This window comes from Mytilus edulis, chromosome 7 (genome assembly GCF_963676685.1).
Source record: "Mytilus edulis chromosome 7, xbMytEdul2.2, whole genome shotgun sequence".
In the NCBI taxonomy this organism is placed as follows: domain Eukaryota; kingdom Metazoa; phylum Mollusca; class Bivalvia; order Mytilida; family Mytilidae; genus Mytilus; species Mytilus edulis.
Genome location: NC_092350.1, coordinates 30,202,538 through 30,224,837, shown reverse-complemented (window position 1 = coordinate 30,224,837; position 22,300 = coordinate 30,202,538). Strand labels below are relative to the sequence as shown.

At 31.0% G+C, this 22,300-nt stretch overlaps 1 protein-coding gene across 2 annotated transcripts in view; it reads left to right on the top strand.

The window, feature by feature from the left end:
* Nucleotides 1–21,538, top strand: part of LOC139481217 (synaptojanin-1-like) — a 38,467-nt gene extending 16,929 nt beyond the window's left edge. The window contains exons 11-27 of one of the 2 annotated variants that reach the window (XM_071264384.1): nucleotides 134–322; nucleotides 593–695; nucleotides 852–992; nucleotides 1,780–1,972; nucleotides 5,817–5,837; nucleotides 6,469–6,627; nucleotides 7,305–7,464; nucleotides 7,943–8,021; nucleotides 8,986–9,186; nucleotides 9,595–9,673; nucleotides 10,057–10,222; nucleotides 10,485–10,547; nucleotides 11,885–12,012; nucleotides 12,417–12,519; nucleotides 14,684–14,769; nucleotides 15,370–15,511; nucleotides 17,107–21,538. In XM_071264384.1, the coding sequence (XP_071120485.1) occupies nucleotides 134–322; nucleotides 593–695; nucleotides 852–992; nucleotides 1,780–1,972; nucleotides 5,817–5,837; nucleotides 6,469–6,627; nucleotides 7,305–7,464; nucleotides 7,943–8,021; nucleotides 8,986–9,186; nucleotides 9,595–9,673; nucleotides 10,057–10,222; nucleotides 10,485–10,547; nucleotides 11,885–12,012; nucleotides 12,417–12,519; nucleotides 14,684–14,769; nucleotides 15,370–15,511; nucleotides 17,107–17,978 (2,885 nt within the window). In that variant the 3' untranslated portion in view covers nucleotides 17,979–21,538. The remainder of the gene's footprint in view (nucleotides 1–133; nucleotides 323–592; nucleotides 696–851; nucleotides 993–1,779; nucleotides 1,973–5,816; nucleotides 5,838–6,468; nucleotides 6,628–7,304; nucleotides 7,465–7,942; nucleotides 8,022–8,985; nucleotides 9,187–9,594; nucleotides 9,674–10,056; nucleotides 10,223–10,484; nucleotides 10,548–11,884; nucleotides 12,013–12,416; nucleotides 12,520–14,683; nucleotides 14,770–15,369; nucleotides 15,512–17,106) is intronic. The other variant, XM_071264385.1, reaches the window with a different exon arrangement.
* Nucleotides 21,539–22,300: the final 762 nt, after the last annotated feature.

Below are 22,300 nucleotides of genomic sequence, written 5' to 3'. Positions count from 1 at the left end.
GCCAAATTAGACATTTAACCCATTTCCACTGAATATAGAAAATGATAGTGCAGATGGGACATCTGTGTACTGGGGACACATTCTTGTAAATTGTACCTTCAAAATTCTGTTAAATATGTTGTTTTTTCTTCAGCTCAAGCACCTATTCTCCATACAATGATCCAGAGACATCCAGAATATACTAAAAAGAACCCACTACGTATTTGTGTTGGGACATGGAATGTTAATGGAGGAAAACATTTCCGAAGTATAGCATTCAAGCATCAATCCATGACTGATTGGTTATTAGATGCACCTAAGATATCTAAAGAAAATGATACAGGTAGGACAAACAACAATTTTGAGCTAATTCTTTAAAAAAAAAAGTATCATGTTTAAGTCACAAAATATGTATGTATCAGTAAAACAAGCAAGCTATATCAAGCTTTTGATAGTTGTCTCTTTTACATATACCATAATAAAGTTGAGAATGGAAATTAGGAATGTGTCAAAGCTGTTTCTAAACCTTGTACAAATAACATTGATATTTCGGGACAATGTATGGTTATTCTATATTATTATAACAGTGATTTAATGCAATCTAATTTAACAGGAGTTGTTTCCCCTGATGCAGACCTTGACAAACCTATAGATGTATTTGCCATTGGATTTGAGGAAATTGTAGATTTAAATGCCAGTAATATTGTCAGTGTAAGGTAAGCTTTAAAAATATTGTTTTGTACAACAGGAAAGTATTTTTAAATAAGATTAACAAAAGGTCGAATAGTAAAAACCATGCAACACTGATGTAAATAAAAGGTCAACTTTGTATTGAAATAATAAATGAAAAGATTTTTTTTTTTTTATTTCAGCACAACAAATGCAAGGGAATGGCAGAAATATATTCTAAAGGTTATTTCTAGGGACCATAAATATGTTGTGTTGACCAGTGTCCAGTTAGTAGGGGTCATTCTGTATGTTTTTGTCAGACCACAGTTGGCCCCATACATTAGGTAAATATGAATGGTTTGTCTTAGTAACAAATAAATTAATGTTTGTTGGAATAACTAAATAAAATTAAAAGAGTAGTGATATATGTCCAATAATATTTATATATATATAAGTCAAAAGATTTGCACAACAGTACTAATATAAGATGGTAATGTACGAAGATGATTTAATAAAATCGCTTTGACAAATACTTCAGCTTAACAAATACTTCCGCTTAACAAATATGGGGAAATATTTGATTAATGGCTCAATAGATAAAGTTCTGAAAAAACAAAAAATAATCCCAATGCATTTATAGGATCTGAGACATTGACCTTTGACATCATAACTTTACAAAAAATAGTTAGGGTCTCATATCCAAGTGGCATTCTCAAGCAATTTTGGTGTAGGTTTAACCAATGGTTCAAAAGCTGACATCTCAAAAAACAAATTTCAGTCTAATAATTGCTTATTTAACAAAGGCATTTGACCTAGTTACCTCAAAATGAGAAGTTATGTTTGTCATCTCATGGGGCATTACCAAATAAAAATTTGGTAAAATGGGAACACAAAATATGAAATATGAACATGATGAAGCAAAAAGTTTGCCCAAATTTCATTTCTATCCGTAGTTTTGTAAAAAATCAAAAAAAATCAGTCTATCAAAAGCTATTATTATCATATTGTCCTTAAAACTCAAGGGTCTTTTTCACAACATGGGTCATATTTGTAACAATTTTGGTAAAAGTAAAACATACAGTTCAAAATGATGATATTCTGAAACCAATGTTTTTGATTTTATTTATTCAGAGATGTTGCTACAGATTCTGCTAAGACAGGTCTAGGTGGAGCCACTGGAAACAAAGGAGGCGTGGCTATCAGATTTTTAGTCCAAAGTACATCAGTGTGTTTTGTTTGTGCCCATTTGGCTGCTGGTCAGTCTCAAATCAATGACAGAAATAGTGATTACGCTGAAATAACTCGTAAAATTTCTTTTCCTATGGTGAGTAAAATGCATCCATTAATTGAGTGTATTTATTTTCATTATCTATAACAGAAATGTTAAGCTAATACAAAAATGTTTAAGAAAACCATTATAATTTCATCACTTATAACAGTGTGTATAAAACCATTATAATTTCATCACTTATAACAGTGTGTATAAATTGATAACAAATTTTAACCACATCTATTAATGTTGATGTACATTATTACTGCACATCTTAATGCTGTACTTACATGATAATTATATATAAAATCTTATAGATCTTATTTGTGTGCAAGCCTTTTCATGTATCTCATCATATTGTATATTTGTATAAGAAATCTGGTTTAAACTTTATTTAGGTGTCGAACATGTATATTTCATCTTACCTTCTTGTACATTTATTGCTATTTATCTTTAAGCTTTGATGAACCCTGATTGAAACATTTTTACATGTACCTTTAGTGGCATTCATCAGATCGTTCTATCGTAATTTTCTCCATATTTTAATTTTTTTTTCTTTGAGCAGCTTTTTGTAAATTATTCAGATTATCGCCTGATATTTCATATGCAATCATATAATGAAGGGTTACAAGTCAAATTTTACTTTCCAGTCTGCTGATATGAAATGAAGTTGCAATACCCAGAAATGGTTGCTTGAATTTAATTTTTCACAACGTTTTTCAATTAGGGATATAGATTTATTTGTTCTTGTTCCAGTTGACCACTATGGCTCTTGAACCTAGAAAGATTTCACTATATTCAATTACTGCAATTTTCAGTAATGGACGTTAGATACTTTGTAAATTTTAGTTATAAATGTATGAGGAGTTAAAGACGAAGTTTGAAATTTGTTCCAATTAACTGATTGTATCAGCTGAGTTTGTTACTTAATAGAAAAACAAAGGATATGGAGTATCCATCCTTAACACAAAATCAGTAAATGCACAACAACAAACACACAAAAAGCTTAGGAACAGCCCTGTTATTGCTGTTCTTCATTTTGTAGTCACAATGAGGCCTTCCAACACAGGACAAAAAAAACCCCAACTTACTGCAAGTTTAAGACAGCCCCTAGCACCAGCTTCAGAATATTTCTTTGCAAAAATAATTGAAGTAACATATTTTAAAATGCAAATGCTGTCCTGCGGTGCTGCTGTCTGATGAGAATATTTGGATTTCCTCAAATATATTTGCATTTAAATCAATATATTTCTGAACTGTATTTACCATTATATGAACAATTGATATTATTCTCCACAGGAACAATGCATGGTAGGACTTTAAACATCTTTGCATTATGTCGTTGTTGTTATTTGATTGTTGCATGAGCCAGTATACTGGCTATTTGTTATTGAATATACGAACATATATCTAATATATATCTAATGGGCAGGGAAATATAAGTGAATATTTGACCTTGGGGCAGTGCCTAAAAAATACAAGAGACAAATCAAAACTAACAAACTCTAAATATCCTTCTATCATTTAAATGTTTCACATGTTTAAAATAAAAAAAATCAACAATGAAAGTAATATATCAAACAGTGTAAATTCCTCTTCAGGGGCGGATCCAGCCATTTAAAAAAAGGGGGGGGGGTTCCTAACCCAGGACATAGGGGGGGGGGTTCCAATTACATGTCCCCATTCAAATGCATTGATCGTCCAAAAAAAAAAGGGGGTTCCAACCCCCGGAACCCCCCCCTCTGGATCTGCGCCTGCTCTTGATGGTTTAAAGCCGAGTTTTTACTTGTTCTTTACTAAATAATTGAATTGTTTTAAGGTTCATGAGAAGGTAATAGGGTCACTAAGCTTTAAGAAAAAATACTTTATACTACCTGTCATAATAACAAATCATTTTCATTAATTAGAATTAATTGCATCTCTTTTTGCATGTATTATGTATACTGGTTCATAGGTAGCTCTTAGATTTAACACTAAGAATACAATAGAATAAAAGCCAGTCTAGTTCATCATGATAGTATTATTTTTGCAAATTGTCTGACCTATATGACACTTTTTATTAAGTAGTAATGTTTGCCTTTTAACTGCATATGTATTATGGTATACCATTGATGACTTCACAAACTCAAGTTATGTTTTTAACTGGATTTTTGTGTCAAAAATGTCGGTTATTGATTTGGGATGTACGGCGGGGGGGGGGGGGGGGCAGGCGGCAACCAAATGTTGTCCGTGCATTTACTCATGAAGCGTTCAACCAAACCTTTTAAAATTTTAATATGTTGTTACTGACAACAAAATGGAAGTCAAGTTCAATAATGACGATTTTGACTTTTACCGTTCAGGAGTTACGGTTCTTGAAAGTTTAAAAAATGTTGTGTCCGTGTATTTACTCATGAACCGTTCAACCAAACCTTTTAAAATTTCCTATTAGGAGTTTTGGTCCTTGTAATATTGATAAATGCCAGAACACAAATAAATGTTAAAGAATCCGGTTTACTGTCATTTTGACAGCTCTTGTATACATCTAAGTTGATAATGTAGTGAGATTGTCAAGCAAATATATATCATGTTATGCTGCAGCTGTGTACATTATTATTATTTTTTTAATTTTCCAGTATTAGATGTATAGTTATTTTAGTGTATATATGTGCATTTATAGATTAAATGATGGCTTTACACAAGCTTTTTTTTATTTTAAAAGTTGAAGAATTTCTTAGTGATTAAGCCATGTATTATATTTACATATAGCAAAGAACAAGTTAATAGTAAATCAACATACATTTTATTGGTAAACTCCATAAATGTCTTTTGACTTTTTTTGTCTATGGGTTTCTGTCCAATTGATGATTACCCATAATGTTCTAATAAGGGATTGTATTTTGTACGTGTTTAATGAGGTTACAGGTCTACAGGAAATACTTTGTACCTGATAAGCCTTTAATGGTAAAAATTATAAATTTGGTTTATTAGAGAACAAAATTAAGACCTGTAGAAATAAAAAAAAAATGTATTTTCTAAATGGAAAGAAATGTCTGCCCCCCAAAAAAAGGGAATATCTATTTTTAACTGATAAAAAGGATGAGATGTATGCCAGTTATATAACCAGGACTTGTATTTATGTTGATCAGTAGATTGCACTTCTTATACTCAAGACACTTTATTAGTTATTTGTATTATTGTGAACCAGTACCTGTAACAAATCATAGTCAAAACAGATAAAAAAAAAAATGGAAAAAAAACAAGATAAAAATCCAATGCAATAACTTCTTATTAATCTAATTAAAAATAGATTTTCATAGCTCCTGTTTTCTGGCATGTCACATTAAAAGGAGAGTGATGGGTTACAGGTATCTATTTCTTCCATAGCACAGTGAGAGACCTTGGTTGGTGAGTGGTCTAAGTAGTTACTTCTGTAATGATTAGCCAGTCAACACTGAGGTTGTGAGTTCGAACCCCATTCCTGCGGGTGCACTCGGCTCCAGTCTTAATTGACTAGGATTGTCAGTTTACCTATCGTAGGTCAGTATTTTCCCCAGGGAACTCTGGCTTCCTCCACCAATAAAAACTGACCGCCACGAAATAGCCCAAAAGCAGTGATTTAAAGTGGCATTAAAACACCAAGAATCAAATCAAGTTATATCTGTGCATTGTTTTTTTTAAAGGAGATCAATAGATTGAATGTTGTTTGCTTTACGCCGCATTAGCACAGAATTTTTTATATTTTCAAATATTTATTAGTTGTATGAATTGCACATGTATGTCTATATTTTTAGAGGATGTGTCTACATGTTTCTTTACCTTTTGATTGTCCCGAGATTTATATTTAAAATCTACATGTTCCCATTGAACGAAATAAAAAAAGTTTTCCATAAAAATTCAATTGTTTGACATCTTACAGATATATGGAATACTTGATAAGGTAGATAAACATCTTTTGTCTGAACATAAACGAATTTTCCTTGCACAACTGCAATTTCAAAATAGCTTAAAACCCCTTTCATGCAAATCCTTCCCTGAAAGATGCATGCACTGTCCTTGAAAGGATGAAAGTACTTTGTTTCTATCAAATAAAATAGCATCTCTCTAAAATATAACCATCAAAGAATCATGCATTTTGTTTTGATCAATCAATGCTGATTATGACAGAGTGAGTGGCTATTTACTCATCTTTACCAACCAGTTTAGTCCTCTCCAATCTTACTGATTTGCTTGTATGAAGAAAAAATTTAGTAAATATAAATTATTAGACTTCAATTTTAAAGTTGTTTGTAAAGTACTTATGAGGATGACATGCACCTGTTTTTGTCTTGGGAATCTATGTAATTGCCAATTGCTTACAAAACCTTGTATGCTGAAGTTAAAAAAAGAAGACTTATGTTATACAGTGTCATTATATATTATTGCCTAATAATTGATATTTCTAATTATCTTAGCGGCATTATTTATTATTGCCCAATATTTTGTACTTTTGATTACCTTAGTGTTATTGTTCTTTTGTATTTTCTTTGCCAACACAGTGTTTTTAAAGATAAATAATATCATTATTATAGGGGAGGAGCATAATGTCACATGACTATGTATTCTGGTGTGGAGATTTTAACTACAGGATTGATCTACCCAATGAAGATGTGAAGAAGTTAGTACAGGATGAGAACTGGTCAGCGCTACGAGAATGTGATCAACTGTTTGTTCAGAAAGATGAAGGAAAAGTAAGGATTTGGTTTATGTACAAACGATTGAAAGCTTTTTGTGGAAAAACAAATTATAAAAATAGAGAAACAGATTTTAAGGCTTATTTGGCACTATGAATTTATGTAATTTTTGTTTGTGCAAAAGTAGAGTTGTTTTTAATTGGTTTCTAAAACTGAACAAATCCAAGCAGCAATATAACTTAGATTGTTTGACTCAAATTTACATGTGACACCCAACATTTATAGAACTCCACTGCAAAAGAAGAATCTACATGGAACCTTTTAAGATAGCTAATCTCAGATATCTTCTGAAAAATAAATAGGCTTGATAATAAGAAGTCATTCCCTCATACAATATAACTGTAAGACATGACAGTGTTTAATGTCCAGAACAAACTACTATTAATTCAGAAATTGATGCATCCATTTTTGTATATAAATCCTTGACCACTGGCAAGAATGCAAAATCTATTTAATTGGATTGCAAAAATTTTAATGAAGTTATATCACCACTGAAATTATAACTGCAACACTTTTTCAAGACAAATTTGATCATGTTTCAACAGTATCATAAATAATTGTTATTGATAATAATTAATTATAAATCTTTCTTTGAAATTTCACCAACTTCACTGTTGATTATCATTAAATCTTTATAATTCTAAGTGCCCATTTTATCACTTTACTTTTTTTAGGTATTCGAAGGATTCAATGAAGGACAGTTGAACTTTGCCCCTACATACAAGTATGACCTGTTCTGTGATGATTATGACACTAGTGATAAATGTCGAACCCCAGCTTGGACAGATAGAGTCCTCTGGAGACGAAATATTTGGTGGAAAAATGGTCCAAATTGTAAGTTATCAATACTAGTAGATATAAGATGATGTGGTATGAGTGCCAATGAGACAACTCTCCATCTATTAAAGTCACAACTTAAAAAAGTAAACCATTATAGGTCAAATAATGGTCTTCAACACAGTGTCTTAGCTCTCACCGAACAGCAAGCTATAAAGGGCCCAAAAATGACTAGCCACATTTTATGAAATAAAGTGCTTACTGTGAACACTTAGAAATGCAGTTTGAAAATAATTTATATTATATTTAAAATTATTTGTGCTGATGTCATGATATTCTATTTGTTAAAAAAAAAATAATGAAAGAATCATTTACGGAGTATGTATAATTAATTTGATTGAAAATATAAGGTGAAAATGATTAATTTTATTTCTATACATAAATGATATTAATTTGAAGGGTATTTATCTAGTACAATGTTTACAAATTATGATATTTAATGAAATATAAAATATAACTAAATATTTTTTTGCAGTATTGGAAAAAGAAGATCCACATGAAAATGGTCACCTTGTTCTTTATAACAGATCAGAATTGAAGACATCAGATCATAGGTAAGTGCTCTCAAAAGGTGTCAAATCATCAATAAGGTCCAACCTCTTGAAGATTAGAGATCACAGGTAAGTTCCATTCAATGACATCAGACCACAGCTAAGCTCCCTCAAAAGACATTTTATTGTTCGTAAGGTCCAATCTCTAGAAGATGAGAGCTCACAGGTAAGTTCCATCTGTTGACATCAAATCATAGGTGAACTCCATCTAAAGACCTTAGTTCATAGTTCAACTTTCTCTTGAAATGTCATGTCAAGGGTGAGTTTTAAGAACATTACAGCTTGTGTATTGAATAGAAAAATGAAATAAAAACAATGATCTCTGCTCTATGAAATTTTCCTTTGATAATTTCCTTTTTCAGCACAGTAGAGTGTTAAAAAAATTTATCGCTATAAACTAAGGGCACACATTGAAATAAACAATGTCATCATAGGTAAAATAGCCATAAACAGATTATCATTGGTCATCTTAACTTGATTGCTTTACTCACTTTTTATCTTTTTGAGATGACCAACAATTACCAATAAATAATGGTGTAATATTCCAGGGAAAGATTAGAGATTACGTCTACAATAACCAATAAATATTGGTGTAATATTCCAGGGAAAGATTAGAGATTACGTGTACAATAACCAATAAATAATGGTGTAATATTCCAGGGAAAGATTAGAGATTACGTGTATTTGTAGATAAACAATGATTTACTACTGTAGATTCATTTATTTTCATGGGTACCAATTTTCGTGAAATGAGGAAAACTTGAATTTTCTAGGATATTCAATTTCGTGTTTTTGCCAAAGTCTACATACAATCTTATAGAAAATTTGAAATTCGTTGAACATTTAAATTTGTGGATCACCAGTATCCATGAAATCCACAAAAATTGGTATTCAACGAATAATAGTGAATCCACAGTATTCTATAATTAGAATTGTTATTATTGTATGTTTTATTTCTCTTTTACAGACCTGTAGTTGCTGTGATAGATATTGCTATACAAGAAGTCATTGACAACAAGAAACAGGATGTTCTAGATGAGGTTATAGGTCAACAAGGACCATCAGATTGCACTGCCGTTGTTACCCTGACAGAGGGAGAGTTTGATGATGATACTGTAGACAGTATTGTTGGAACGTTAACTGATGTAGGGGAAATAAGTCTAGTCAGGTAATATTAATTGATTTTATGTTTTAAAAGTTTTTGAAATGGCTGCCGCTAAGTGGCAATGGGGGGAAGGGTGACATCCGCTATTGCTTGCAATAGCAATTCTAGTTGATTTTATGTTTTTTACTGCCACTTTTAAGCACTGCTTTTGGGCTATTTCGTGACACTGGCGTATCTGGGCAAAAACTGACTGTTTTTATAAATCCTGCTCAATGTTCAGTAAGGCTTGTATCAACATGTGGTCATCTTCATTATAATTGAAAGTTTGTCCATTGGACAGAAAACATAAAATTTATAACTTTCTGGAAGAAATATATTTTCGATTTTAATTATTTTATAAGTTGATGTTTTAAATGATTTATATGTATGTTGTGAGAAATATATTTTTCATACTAATGTTTGTTTATGTAGGTTTGTTGATGAAGATATGTGGTTGACATTTACGAATGGAAAACATGCAATAGAGGCTTTACAGTACAACAATACGGAGGTACTATAATCTTACTATAAATCTCATTTATTTATTGTAATTTGATAATTGTTTCTTAAAAAAGAAAGGTAAGAACAATGTAAATGTGTGATATATTGATATTACAAATGTATAGTCAAATGTCTGATTTAGTGTGTATATTTTTTCAACAAAAGTGGAACCATCATCAGTGTCCCATGGACATTTTTCCATTTATTTGGACCTAATTTCAAAAGTTAGTCTTTTTTGTAATTGCAGTTTTCAATTTCCTTGCCAAAATTGGTAACCTTAATTTACATTAGACACATGTATAATTATAAATGCTCACATAAAAATTAATTAGAATAAGAATGTGATAAAGCTTTAGAAGACAGGTAATTTATGAAAAAGAAACTGAATTACAGATGAATGGCAGAAAAGTCCAAGTAAAGTTAAAGACTGTAGACTGGAAACAGCAGATAGATAAAGAGATGAAACTGTGTACAATGAACACTGGGGCCCTGTTTAACAACATCAGTAACAGTTTACTTGGAGAAGATTTCACAGGATTGTATGACTTTGATTCTGATGGTATGTTTTCATTGTTGTAGATGTGCGATTCTCAGATTAATTTAGATCTTTTGTGATCAGTTTTGATGTGGTCTTAATCTTAATCTTATTTTCATGAATTATTATTGTTTATTTTTTGTGATAACATCAGTACGACCTTGATCTTAAGGACTTTCAAAATAAAATTTTGTTATAAAATAGTAAAGCTGACAAAACACTTCTTGGTGTCTACTCTTATTTTGATCCTTTTTCTCATATTTATAACTTTGTTTGCTATTTGTAGAAGATGAAGATGACCAGACAGACAGATTAACAGTATCAGAAAATAACACACCAATACATTCAGGTATGTAAATAACACACCAATACATTCAGGTATGTTAATAACACTCAAATACATTCAGGTATGTAAATAACACACCAATACATTCAGGTATGTAAATAACACACCAATACATTCAGGTATGTATATAACACTCCAATACATTCAGGTATGTAAATAACACACCAATACATTCAGGTATGTAAATTACACTCCAATACATTCAGGTATGTAAATAACACACCAATACATTCAGGTATGTAAATTACACACCAATACATTCAGGTATGTAAATTACACACCAATACATTCAGGTATGTAAATTACACACCAATACATTGAGGTATGTAAATAACACTCCAATACATTGAGGTATGTAAATGACACACCAATACATTCAGGTATGTATATGACACAACAATACATTCAGGTATGTAAATAACACACCAATACATTCAGGTATGTAAATAACACACCAATACATTCAGGTTTGTAAATAACACAACAATACATTCAGGTATGTAAATAACACACCAATACATTCAGGTTTGTAAATAACACAACAATACATTCAGGTATGTAAATAACACAACAATACATTCAGGCATGTAAATAACACACCAATACATTCAGGTATGTATATAACACAACAATACATTCAGGTATGTAAATAACACACCAATACATTCAGGTATGTAAATAACACACCAATACATTCAGGTATGTATATAACACAACAATACATTCAGGTATGTAAATAACACACCAATACATTCAGGTATGTAAATAACACACCAATACATTCAGGTTTGTAAATAACACAACAATACATTCAGGTATGTAAATAACACAACAATACATTCAGGCATATAAATAACACAACAATACATTCAGGTATGTAAATTACACACCAATACATTGAGGTATGTAAATAACACTCCAATACATTCAGGTATGTAAATAACACACCAATACATTCAGCTATATACATGTCTATTAATTTATGGGGCCCTTTATAGCTTGTTGTTTTCGGTGTGAGTCAAGGCTCTGTGTTAAAGGCCGTTCCTTGACCTATAATGGTTGACTTTTATAAATTGTGGAGAGTTGTCTCATTTGCACTCATACCACATCTTCCTATATCTATTCACTGCAACTTATAATTAAGTACCATTGTGACAAAAATTATCAGGTACATGAGAAAGATGTAATCCAAGTTAGTTAAGTTGCTTAAACAGAACTGCCAAAGCAATATAAATTTGATCTTAAGAAATTATTAATTGTAGGAAAATTCAAAAATTGAGTTACTAGTGTTCTTCTGTTTAATAAATACTTAAAGGAATAAATAAATAAATGTTTTTCAGGAAGAAACAGTCCAGCTCTCTCAGATGATGGTATACTGGATGGTGCTCCTCCCCCACCAAGCAGACCTGCACCTCCTGCTAGACCAAATGTAAACCCTGTAGCATCAGAGGATACTGGGTCAAAAGAGGTAAATTTATCTGTTTATAATCATATCTATTCATCGGTAAATTCAGGTAACCTATGTAATTCCCAAACTCTGTCAAAACATTAGTCCCAAAATGAAAAAAGATCTAAGAAGGTATCACTGCACATGAATATGAAGAATTACTGAAATAATTGGAACTATCATCAAACTGCACAAACCACTGACTCATCCAAGAAAAACTTACCTATAAAGACAAAAATGAACAAAACATGTGCTAGAAAGTCAACATGTGATGGCCTGTATCAGTTATTGTGTTTAACTGACAGAACCTTCAAAATATGAATTTTCTCTTTATTTTCAAATAATGGTATATGCTACTAATTAAAGTCTACATATTACATTTTTGCAGTTTAGATCAAAACTGTATTTTAAATTTCTCTTTCTAGGTTCCAGCCAAACAACCTCCACAGAGACCAGCTCCTCCTGTGAAGCCCCCTCCACCACAAAGACCAACTGGTGGTCCTATGAAACCAGTTCAACAAAGCACAGGTATGTTCAACATGTGACTTTTTATGTAATCATTATATTTGTCAAATAGAGATAAGAAGATGTGGTAAGAGTGCTAATGAGACAACTCTTCATCCAAGTCACAATGTATAAAAAGTAAGCAATTATAGGTCAAAGTATGGCCTTCAGCACGGATCTGTGGCTCACACCAAACGCATTTTTTCAGTCTGTAAACAGGCCTGGGGCCATTACATTACAATTACTTTGTGATTCTTCCATTTCAATTACAATTACAATTACATTTTTTCTCACATGTAATGCATTACATTACAATTACTTTGCCTGTGTAATGCATTACATTACACATTACTTTTTCAATATAAAAACAAAAAGCATTTCAAAAACAAAGGTATATGTACATATGTATACAGTGTTAGGTACATAGACTTCAAATACTGGTTAATTAATATGTGCACTTTATCATCATAAGTGGTTTAAATGTGATGCCATTAAGAGAACAGCGATCAGGTCTGTACACCTTTCCGGCAATACTTAAAAGCCTTTCTACAGGAGCTTATGTGTGGGAAATGGCTAAATACTTGATAGCTGTATTAGTCAAAGAAGAAAGGCACACTGAATTTGACTTCCATTATTCCAGTGCATTGATTGAAATTTCTTCACATGGCTCAGACAAGTAGATGTCAACATCATGTACTGCACCGTACCTGTGTCTATACCCTTTGATTGAGTAGTAGGAGGCATGAAACTGAAAAAGTCACTTTCAAGTTTCTTAGGTGGTGGTAATAAATAAATAAATTATCATATAATTTTGTTTCTAACATTGATCACTTAATCATTAAGACATCATTAAGGATTTCAAAGGGATATAATAAATGTGTCATTAAAGGATTATCTTGTGAAATGCCTAAGGGTTCTGTGAGGACAAACATAAGTTGAGAAGATTTGATTGCAATAAAAACATTGTGATATTAAATTAGGTGAAATAACAACACAGACAGGACCCAAACCACAGTTTGGTTTAAAATGTTGTTTGATATATTCAATATTTCATTGAAATACATGTAAGGTGTGTATAGAATTATGAAATTTTCATCTTCATTTTTTTTTCATTGATCTATATAGTTTTGTTTGATAATTTTTTTTATAAGATTTTTCATAGACCACCAAACACCAAAATATTCCCATATCATGTTAAACAAATATCAGAAACCAAGATCAAAGACTTGATACTTTTTACCATTTTATATTTCTTACCTTAATGTGTGTTTTAAAGATTGATGTAATTTATTTAATACAGTAATTAACTGTGACAAAAATTTTATTCCATACTTTCTTTTGTTTTTGTTAATATTTTATTTTTATTATACAATATTCTTCAATTTTATCTATTTTACCAATTTGCAATGAAAAGTAATGTACTGTAATGGAGGCATTACATCAATTAAACTAAAGTAATCATTACATTACATGTAATTGTAATGCAGAAAATGTGCATTACAAATTACTTTGCATTACATCCAAAAAATGTAATATTACAAGGCATTACAATTACAAATTACCATTACCCCAGGCCTGTCTGTAAAGTATGAAAATATTTGAATTTTTCGAAAATATAAAAAACAGGTTGTCATCTTCTAATTAGTTGCTGTTGATATGATGTTATATAAGATCAGTATTAATTAATCTGTTTTCATATTAATGTTTTCGAATATATACAGAAAAATTCTTAGAAAACATAAGTAACCAAATCTACCTAAGCTCATATATACATAGAATGAAGTATAAATATAGATTCTTACATTGGTACCAGTTGATAGATCTGAGTAACTATGCAACATTCTGTTTCTTTAATGATTATTAATCAAACTTTCATTTTTGTCAAATGAAAATCCCTTTCAAGTGACGTCCACATTCCACAAAGGTTTCAGTTTCATTAACACCAGTTAGCACATTTCTACTCATCCAGTAAACTTTATTTGTTTTGACTCTTAAATTCAGCCACTTCTCTTTTGAGATCATCAGCGACCACACATTGATTAAATTTTCTTATACAATATGTACAAAAAGGGTTAACTGCTAAAGAATTAGAGAAAATTATATATTCCATCTTACCTAAGGTGACAAAATATGGCATCAAAGGAAATAAAGTTCTTGAAATATACAAATGATTCTTTTGGTCTTGCAGTTGCACCTTTGAAGAAGATGCCACTAGTCAGAAAGCCATTGGGATCACAATCAATTAAAAACATCAAATCAAAAAAACAAGCAAAGGTAAGAAAATATTATCTTCATATCTATTTTAATCAGGCAAAATATGGTCATGTCTTGTTTGAGATAAAACTAAGCTCTTTATAACTCCCAAAAGTATACATTTAGGAGATAACTGTATTGTATTTTAAGCTCCCACTGCTACAATTGGCAATATGATGGTTGCAAATTAAGTTTACTGGCAACATGTTAGCAGAGCCAGAAAATAGGTATTTGCGACCATCATGATGTTATCCAATCAAAATCAATGTAACAAAAGATGTTGCATTAAAATACAGCTGGACAAACTGATGGAAAAGCATCATAAGATGGGTCTGTTGCATACCAGAGAATTTAATCTAAAAAATTAGATGTAATTTTGATTCAACATACAATAACCCATTATTCAGAGACAGACGATTTAGGTATACACCACAGGAAGCAGCATTTACCTTGTTATTAGATTGTGCTAATTTTTCTGCAAAATGCTATCAACTAATAATGCATATCAAACCTTCAGTTTAGTTTTTCTGAAGTTTATCTATTAGCTTCAAAGAGATCATGTAATGGGGTATTAATCAAAGGATAAATAATGTAAAAGTTTTGTTTTTCAAATCTTTTCAGATTTCATCAATTGGACTGCCTACTAATGTTTTACATCATGGCCATGCAGCAAGCATGCAGGAAGCTCAGAATGTTATAGAGAAGTTGATTAGAGGTGAAAGTGTAGATGCTTCATTGCCACAACCATTAATGCCAAATAATGGTAGGTATTATTCAGGAAAATTAAAAAGAATCAGGATGCAATTAACACTATTTGGCCTCTGAATCCTTGGGTTCTAAGCACTATTGAAAAGGAAATCATTTCAAATATCTACAGTGCCTCCTTAGCTTTTGGCCGTTTATGTCAGATTTTATTAGTTGAGATTCCTGTTTTTATACTATCATCAGACAGTTGTAAAATCGGATTGGTCAATATGGATGGTGTCATAGATATTGATAACAACCTGAGAATTGCTACTTTTAAATCTGACCCAAATCATTCTTGTAAATCATATGTGGTATGCTGTAATAGAAATTTGCTGATCTCAGATTTTTATTGTAGCTCCATCAACAAGTCTGCAATACCCTCAAGTTATCTGTCTGTCTGTCTGCACATCCATGTAGCACCATAATTTGAATTATCTTACCTCCTATAGATTTATAGAGATATGATTGGTTAAAGGACTACACATTGTGACTATGTATATTTGATATAGGGCGTCCTAAAATATATAGGGTTAGTTACCATACATGGTTAGTTACCATATGGGGTTAGTAAGGAGTTACTTTCCTTTTAAATAAAAAAAAAAGCCACAACCCTTTATAAAAACAACACGGTGTTGAGGAAAAATCTGAAAGGCTTCAACAGTGGAAGAAATTGACGATGAAAGGTTGAAATAAATTCTTAAAACATAATTAAAGTAAACAAGTTGTTATTGTTGGCATAACAGAGTTACTTCCCCTTCAAAACAAAATAAGAAATCTGAAAGGATTCAACAGACGAAGAGATTGATACATGTAATGAACGATTGAAATAAATTCATAAAACACAAATAAAGCTAAAAAGTTGTTATTGTTGGCATTTGTTTTCTGTATAGACAAATGGAAGTAGGATTTTAATACTATGTATTGAAGATTTGATCGCTTTGATAGGCAGCTAGTCAAAATACCACATGTAAAGATAGTCAGTAAAATAAATTTGTTACACAGTGTGCTTCGCTCTCACCACATATGGAATTTACAGACTCACAGGTGACTAACACACCATGTAACTAATAATATCTTTAATTAATTATATTAATTTAATCATAAGAGCTGTGCCATAAAAACATGTATAGGACCAAGGGAAGGCAATTTCAAAATCTCCACCATGGAAGGTGGCAAGTACAGTAAAATTAATACTTGTCTGTATAGATGATTACCCATGTTAACAGTCTTATTAGCTATAAAAGGATATGAATAAAAATGTGATTTTATATACAGTAACTATGCAATTTTATTTTTGGCCAATGAGGTCCCAAAATTGGAACTACTTGATTTCTGCAAAATATTCCAGATGTTAAAAAAAAAATCTGTACTCATTTTTTTTTAGAAATTCCAATAATATTTTAGGCCAATTTTAGTCCATGACAAACACCATTAAAAAAACAAAAAAACTTTTTAATATGTCCTATTGTCATAAATATTGATTTTTCTTTGTATTTATATATTTTATAACATTGATATTGATATAGGAGAACCTTATCTAGAAATTATATTCTTCATCTAAGTTTTCAAAGTATATGAGTTTTTATTGACATTTAAACAAATCTGTTTTAGATGAACTACTAACTCCCTCTCAGATACCTCAGAGTAGAACTGCTGAGACTTTGTCATCAGTTGCAGAATCAGCCAATGAAGGAGCTAATGTTCCTAAACCCATACCAAGAGCAAGAAGTACGGGAAATATTACAGGGGCTGTCAATCCTGTTCCTGTACCTCGATCACGTAATAGTCCAACTGAAGAAAGAAAACCTATCCCAAGATTAAGAGATAGTCCAACCGATGATTCAAGTATACCTGCATCTCGACCAAGACCTGCACCAAGGAGAGAAGTACAAAGTGCTTTTGTACCATCAACAACATCAACAAACTCAAATGACATTTATTCAGGTCAAGTTATGTCTGGTTTAAACCAGAAAGAACAGAATATATCTAGTCAACCAAATTCTATTTTAGATGCACCAATATCACCTTTTACTAAACCAAAGGCTGATCCATTTGATACCAGCAATATACAAGCAAAGTTTATTAATCCTCTATACAATATACCAGCAACAAATAATGTAGATAATTCAAGACAGCCAAATGGAAATGTTGAAATGAGGGATTCAAGTTTTCCAGAACCAAGTTTTAGTCCTCCAAGTATGCCCCCTCCTGCACCTGAATCTCCACCCCCATCGCCGCCAGTAACACACAATTTTTCAGGGGACCTTAATGAATCACCTAGGCTTAATGATCAAAATCCACCGTCTCATCCACCACCAAACTTGCCCCCTCCACCACCCCCACGTCCTGTAGATGGAGCTCCAACAAACCTTCCTCCAGTCCCCTCTAGACCTGCTGTCCCATCTCGACCCCCATCTAGTATACCAAATAATCTCCCCCCTGTTCCAAGTAGAAATTTACCTCCTGTACCACCTAGGAATTGATTTAATAAATAACTGTATAATTCAGTATATCTGGTATTTTTCCTGTTATTAAAATGTATAGCCATTGTTGTTTTGCACAACATAATCAAAAACTGCAAGATAAATATATTCACAGATAATTTAAAATACATCACTTAGAAATTAGTTGTTTTGTAATTTATGTGATTTAGGATCAGCTACACAGCATTTCAACAAAATTTGCTACTTTATCATGTTTATTAATATTAACATTACCTATCTTTGCACGTCAAATATAATGTGTATTGACAAAATAATACCAACCATACTGTATGTTAAAAAGCAATAAATTTAAGTATTAAGCATATGATTTCATAAGGAAAGGTTGTATCTCCTTTTATAATAATTTATTAATTGTGTAATTTTACATGCTATATGTGGGAATTGTAAAATTACATTTAATCATATATTCAATAGAATCAGATTTAATGTATTTTTTCACATTACCATACATTTTAAGATTTACTAATGGTCAGTCAGATATGTTAGTTATTTGTTCTTTTATTGTGATCCCTATATTTCTAGTGCCAAAGAATTGTTTTCGGTTAATTTTACTTCAACGATATGTCCATTTTAAGGTAAATGTACTGGTGTAATTTTTCAAGAAATTTCTCAAATTAAAAAATTAAATAAATAATGTTTCTTTGATCTTTGTCCCTAACTGGGACCAGTTTTTTTCAATTCATCCAAAAATATTTCATGTTGCTTAAGTCTAACATCTTAGGTCTAGAATATGTTCATAAAGTAGCTTGACAATTATTTTTATGACATTTATAAAGTCATTTCTTAGGCTTCTGATGGATGTTTATCTTGTTTGCATTTATACTAATTCTTCTTATTTTGTATTGAACAACAAATTATAATTTACATTCCCTAAAAAAATTGGTATGGAATATGATACAGAATGTGGTTAATAAAACACACATATTTTGAAGGATAAAGAAATGAACTATTTTAATTACCATATTTCTTTAAAAAAAAAATGCTTCCCTTTTTACAAAAAAAATCAAAATATTGATTAAAAGAAGGATTTTTTTTTTTTTTTTAATACACTGTTTATATATAATTTTTTTTTACCAAAAATAGGATAAAAGTTTTCAATGATTGCACAGAAGAATGTTAAAAATATTAAATTTTGTTTTTACCTGACAAAACATTGAGACATGAAAAAGGACCAATATTTGTATCTTTGTCTTTTATACTCAACATCTGTCCTCCAAAATTTATACTCAATCTTTTTTTTAACAAACATGTATATTAATGGTTTATATACCACTAATTTTACACATGTCAAACGTTCCTTTATCTTTATTTTCTATGAGCCAAAGAGACTAATACAGAGAGGCAGAGATTATTATAAGACCCAAAACTATCCGGATTAAGATATGGATTACTTTTATGTAATGGTTGGGTTTAATGAATTCGTTGTATTTCATTTTGCAGGATTTATTTTATTTAGTACTGTAATTTTTTAATGGTTTTTCCTCCTCTGTGTATTGTAACATCAATAAAAGTGGGATAACGAACTAACAATCAGCATATAGTAACATTAAAAAGAACTGTTAAAAGCATTTAAGTCGATATGAAAATTGTTAATCACAAAACCAAGCCATTGTATCAAAATTAGAATATCTAAAATTGAGAAAGGAAATGGGGAATGTGTCAAAGCGACAACAACCCGACCATAGAGCAGCCGAAGGCTACCAATGGGTCTTTAATGTAGTGAGAAACTCCTGCACCCGTAGGCGTCCTTCAGCTGGCCCCTTAAAAAATATGTATACTAGTACAGTAATAATGGACGTCATACTAAACTCTGAATTTTACACAAGAAACTACAATTAAAAATCATACAAGACTAACAAAGGCCAGAGGCTCCTTACTTGGGACAGACACAAAATTGTGACAGGGTTAAACATGTTTATGAGATCTCAACCCTCCCCCTATACCTCTAGCCAATGTAGAAAAGTAAACGCATAACAATACACACAATAAAATTCAGTTCAAGAGAAGTCGGAGTCCGATGTCAGAAGATGTAACAAAAGAAAAAAAGAAAATGACAATACATAAATAACAACAGACTACTAGCAGTTAACTGACATGCCAGCTCCAGACCTCAATTAAACTGATTGAAAGATTATGTCTTCATCATATGAATATCAGGCACAATTCCTCCCGTTAGGGGTTTAGTATCATACTATCATAAAATATATGAGAAGAACATAACCCGTGTCATGCCAACAACTGTTTTTTTTAAATTAATGTGTTTAGTTCCGATGCAAAGACCCTATAAGTGAATCATTATTAAAACCAAAATATGCAATCTTTAATGACCTGACAACAGTATCGTAACTATATCTTTTCTTAATAAGTCTGTTAAAAGGTTTTGTAAGCTTTTGAGGTGAATACTGACATTTTTGAGCTTTGTAAAAAATATTACCTTAAAAGATTGGATGTGAAATACCTGAACGTATAAGATGTCTGCATGTTGAGTTATATTTACGAATTATTTCCTTATACCGATGATAAAATTTAGTAAATGATTTGACTAGTTTGTTATATCTGTCTGAATTTCAATACTTCACAATTGCAAATATTCATTCTCTGCCTTTCATATTCAATATATTTTCTTATCTTATCTTATTCAATTATTAACTCAATTGCCAAGTTTAGATAGAAAATAACTTGACAGCAAAAATAATATCCCTCCCCAAAAAAAACCCTTTATCTCTTATGTTAACAGCAACTGTACAATAAAACTGTTATGTTATAAATACTAGTCCAGTTACCTGTATAATTTTATGAGTATGTGATTTGACACACACATTGAATACTGTGGATTCATTAATTTTTGTTGGATACCAATTTTCGTGGATTTCGTGGTTACAGGTGAACAACGAAATTAAATGTTTCACGAATGACAAATTTGCAATAGGCTTGTATGTAAACTGCATCAAAACCATGAAATTAAATATCCACGAACATGCAAGTTTTCCTTAATCCATGAAAATTGGCACCCACGAAAATAAATGAATCCACAGTATATTGTATATTTTAGTGTAGAAGTATGTTTGTATACATACAGGTATATTTAAGTTATTGTGGCTAGTGCTATAAGTATGCATAATGATCACTCTGTGCAATAAAATTTTGTTTACATTTGTATTTAATACATAGTTCACGTATATTTAGGGAGAATATTTGACATTTATGCATGCAAAAAAATAATATTTCTTAGGTAGATAGTCCTTGACAAAGGTTTGACTTTAAGATTTTCAAAGATTATCAGATACTTGTTGTAATTTTCTTTTTGGAACATATACAACATGATATTTGAGTTTTAGAGAAGGAGAAAAGACAACCATGACTATGAGCAAATTACTTTAGATAAGATGAGGAACAAAACATTATGTTATTGGTAGAAGTTGTTATATTATACATTCCAAGTTAGATCACGCTAGGTCTTGGTTTCTGTGTTGCTGTTGTTACATATTTGATATACATTTTTAGAATAAACTGTGATATGTGTTATTGTTTTCTTTAAATGTGTTTTTGTTTAATTTTATTCTCTTAGTATTAAGTCAACACTTTTACACCTGCAACAGTAGAATAAAATTGAAAATGGAAATGGGGAATGTGTCAAAGTGACATTAACACAAAGTGTACTAGTTATGTGAAAATGAAACATCTTTTATGTTGCACTAAGAGTATTTGGTGTAATTGATCAATTTTTCTTGTGACATTTTACTGCGCAAAAGTTCAATGCAGCTATGTTATATCAGATTTTAGCATCAAGTAATTCCAATCAAAGTAACAGTTGTTATCGAGCACCATAAAATCATCTTCACATAGATAAAACATGAGTGGATATATGCTGAATTGTCTTGTCTGGTTTACTTATGATGATGTAATTAAGATAGCACAATACAGATTTTTCGTCCCCATTCAGACACCTTTAAACTGATGTAATTCCACTCATCTTTCTTTAAATTTAATAAATGAGGTACCAAAATAAAGAAGAAGGATTAATCTTTCAAATTATGATAATTTCATTATGACAGAATTATTACATAATTAATTGTTATGTAATTAGTTGCTATATTGTGATGTCAACACTTGAATTAATTTAGCTTCTTTGTTATTCATAGCATCCCAAAATATTTTATTCTCTCATAAATCTTCAATGAAGTTTGCAACATCAATTCACAAGAGATCACTAAATTTAATTTGGTATTAAATTTGTTTTATTGATGTTTTTGGAAATCTGAGACACAGTTTTGGAGGTCAAGCTGTGTTGTACAAGAATC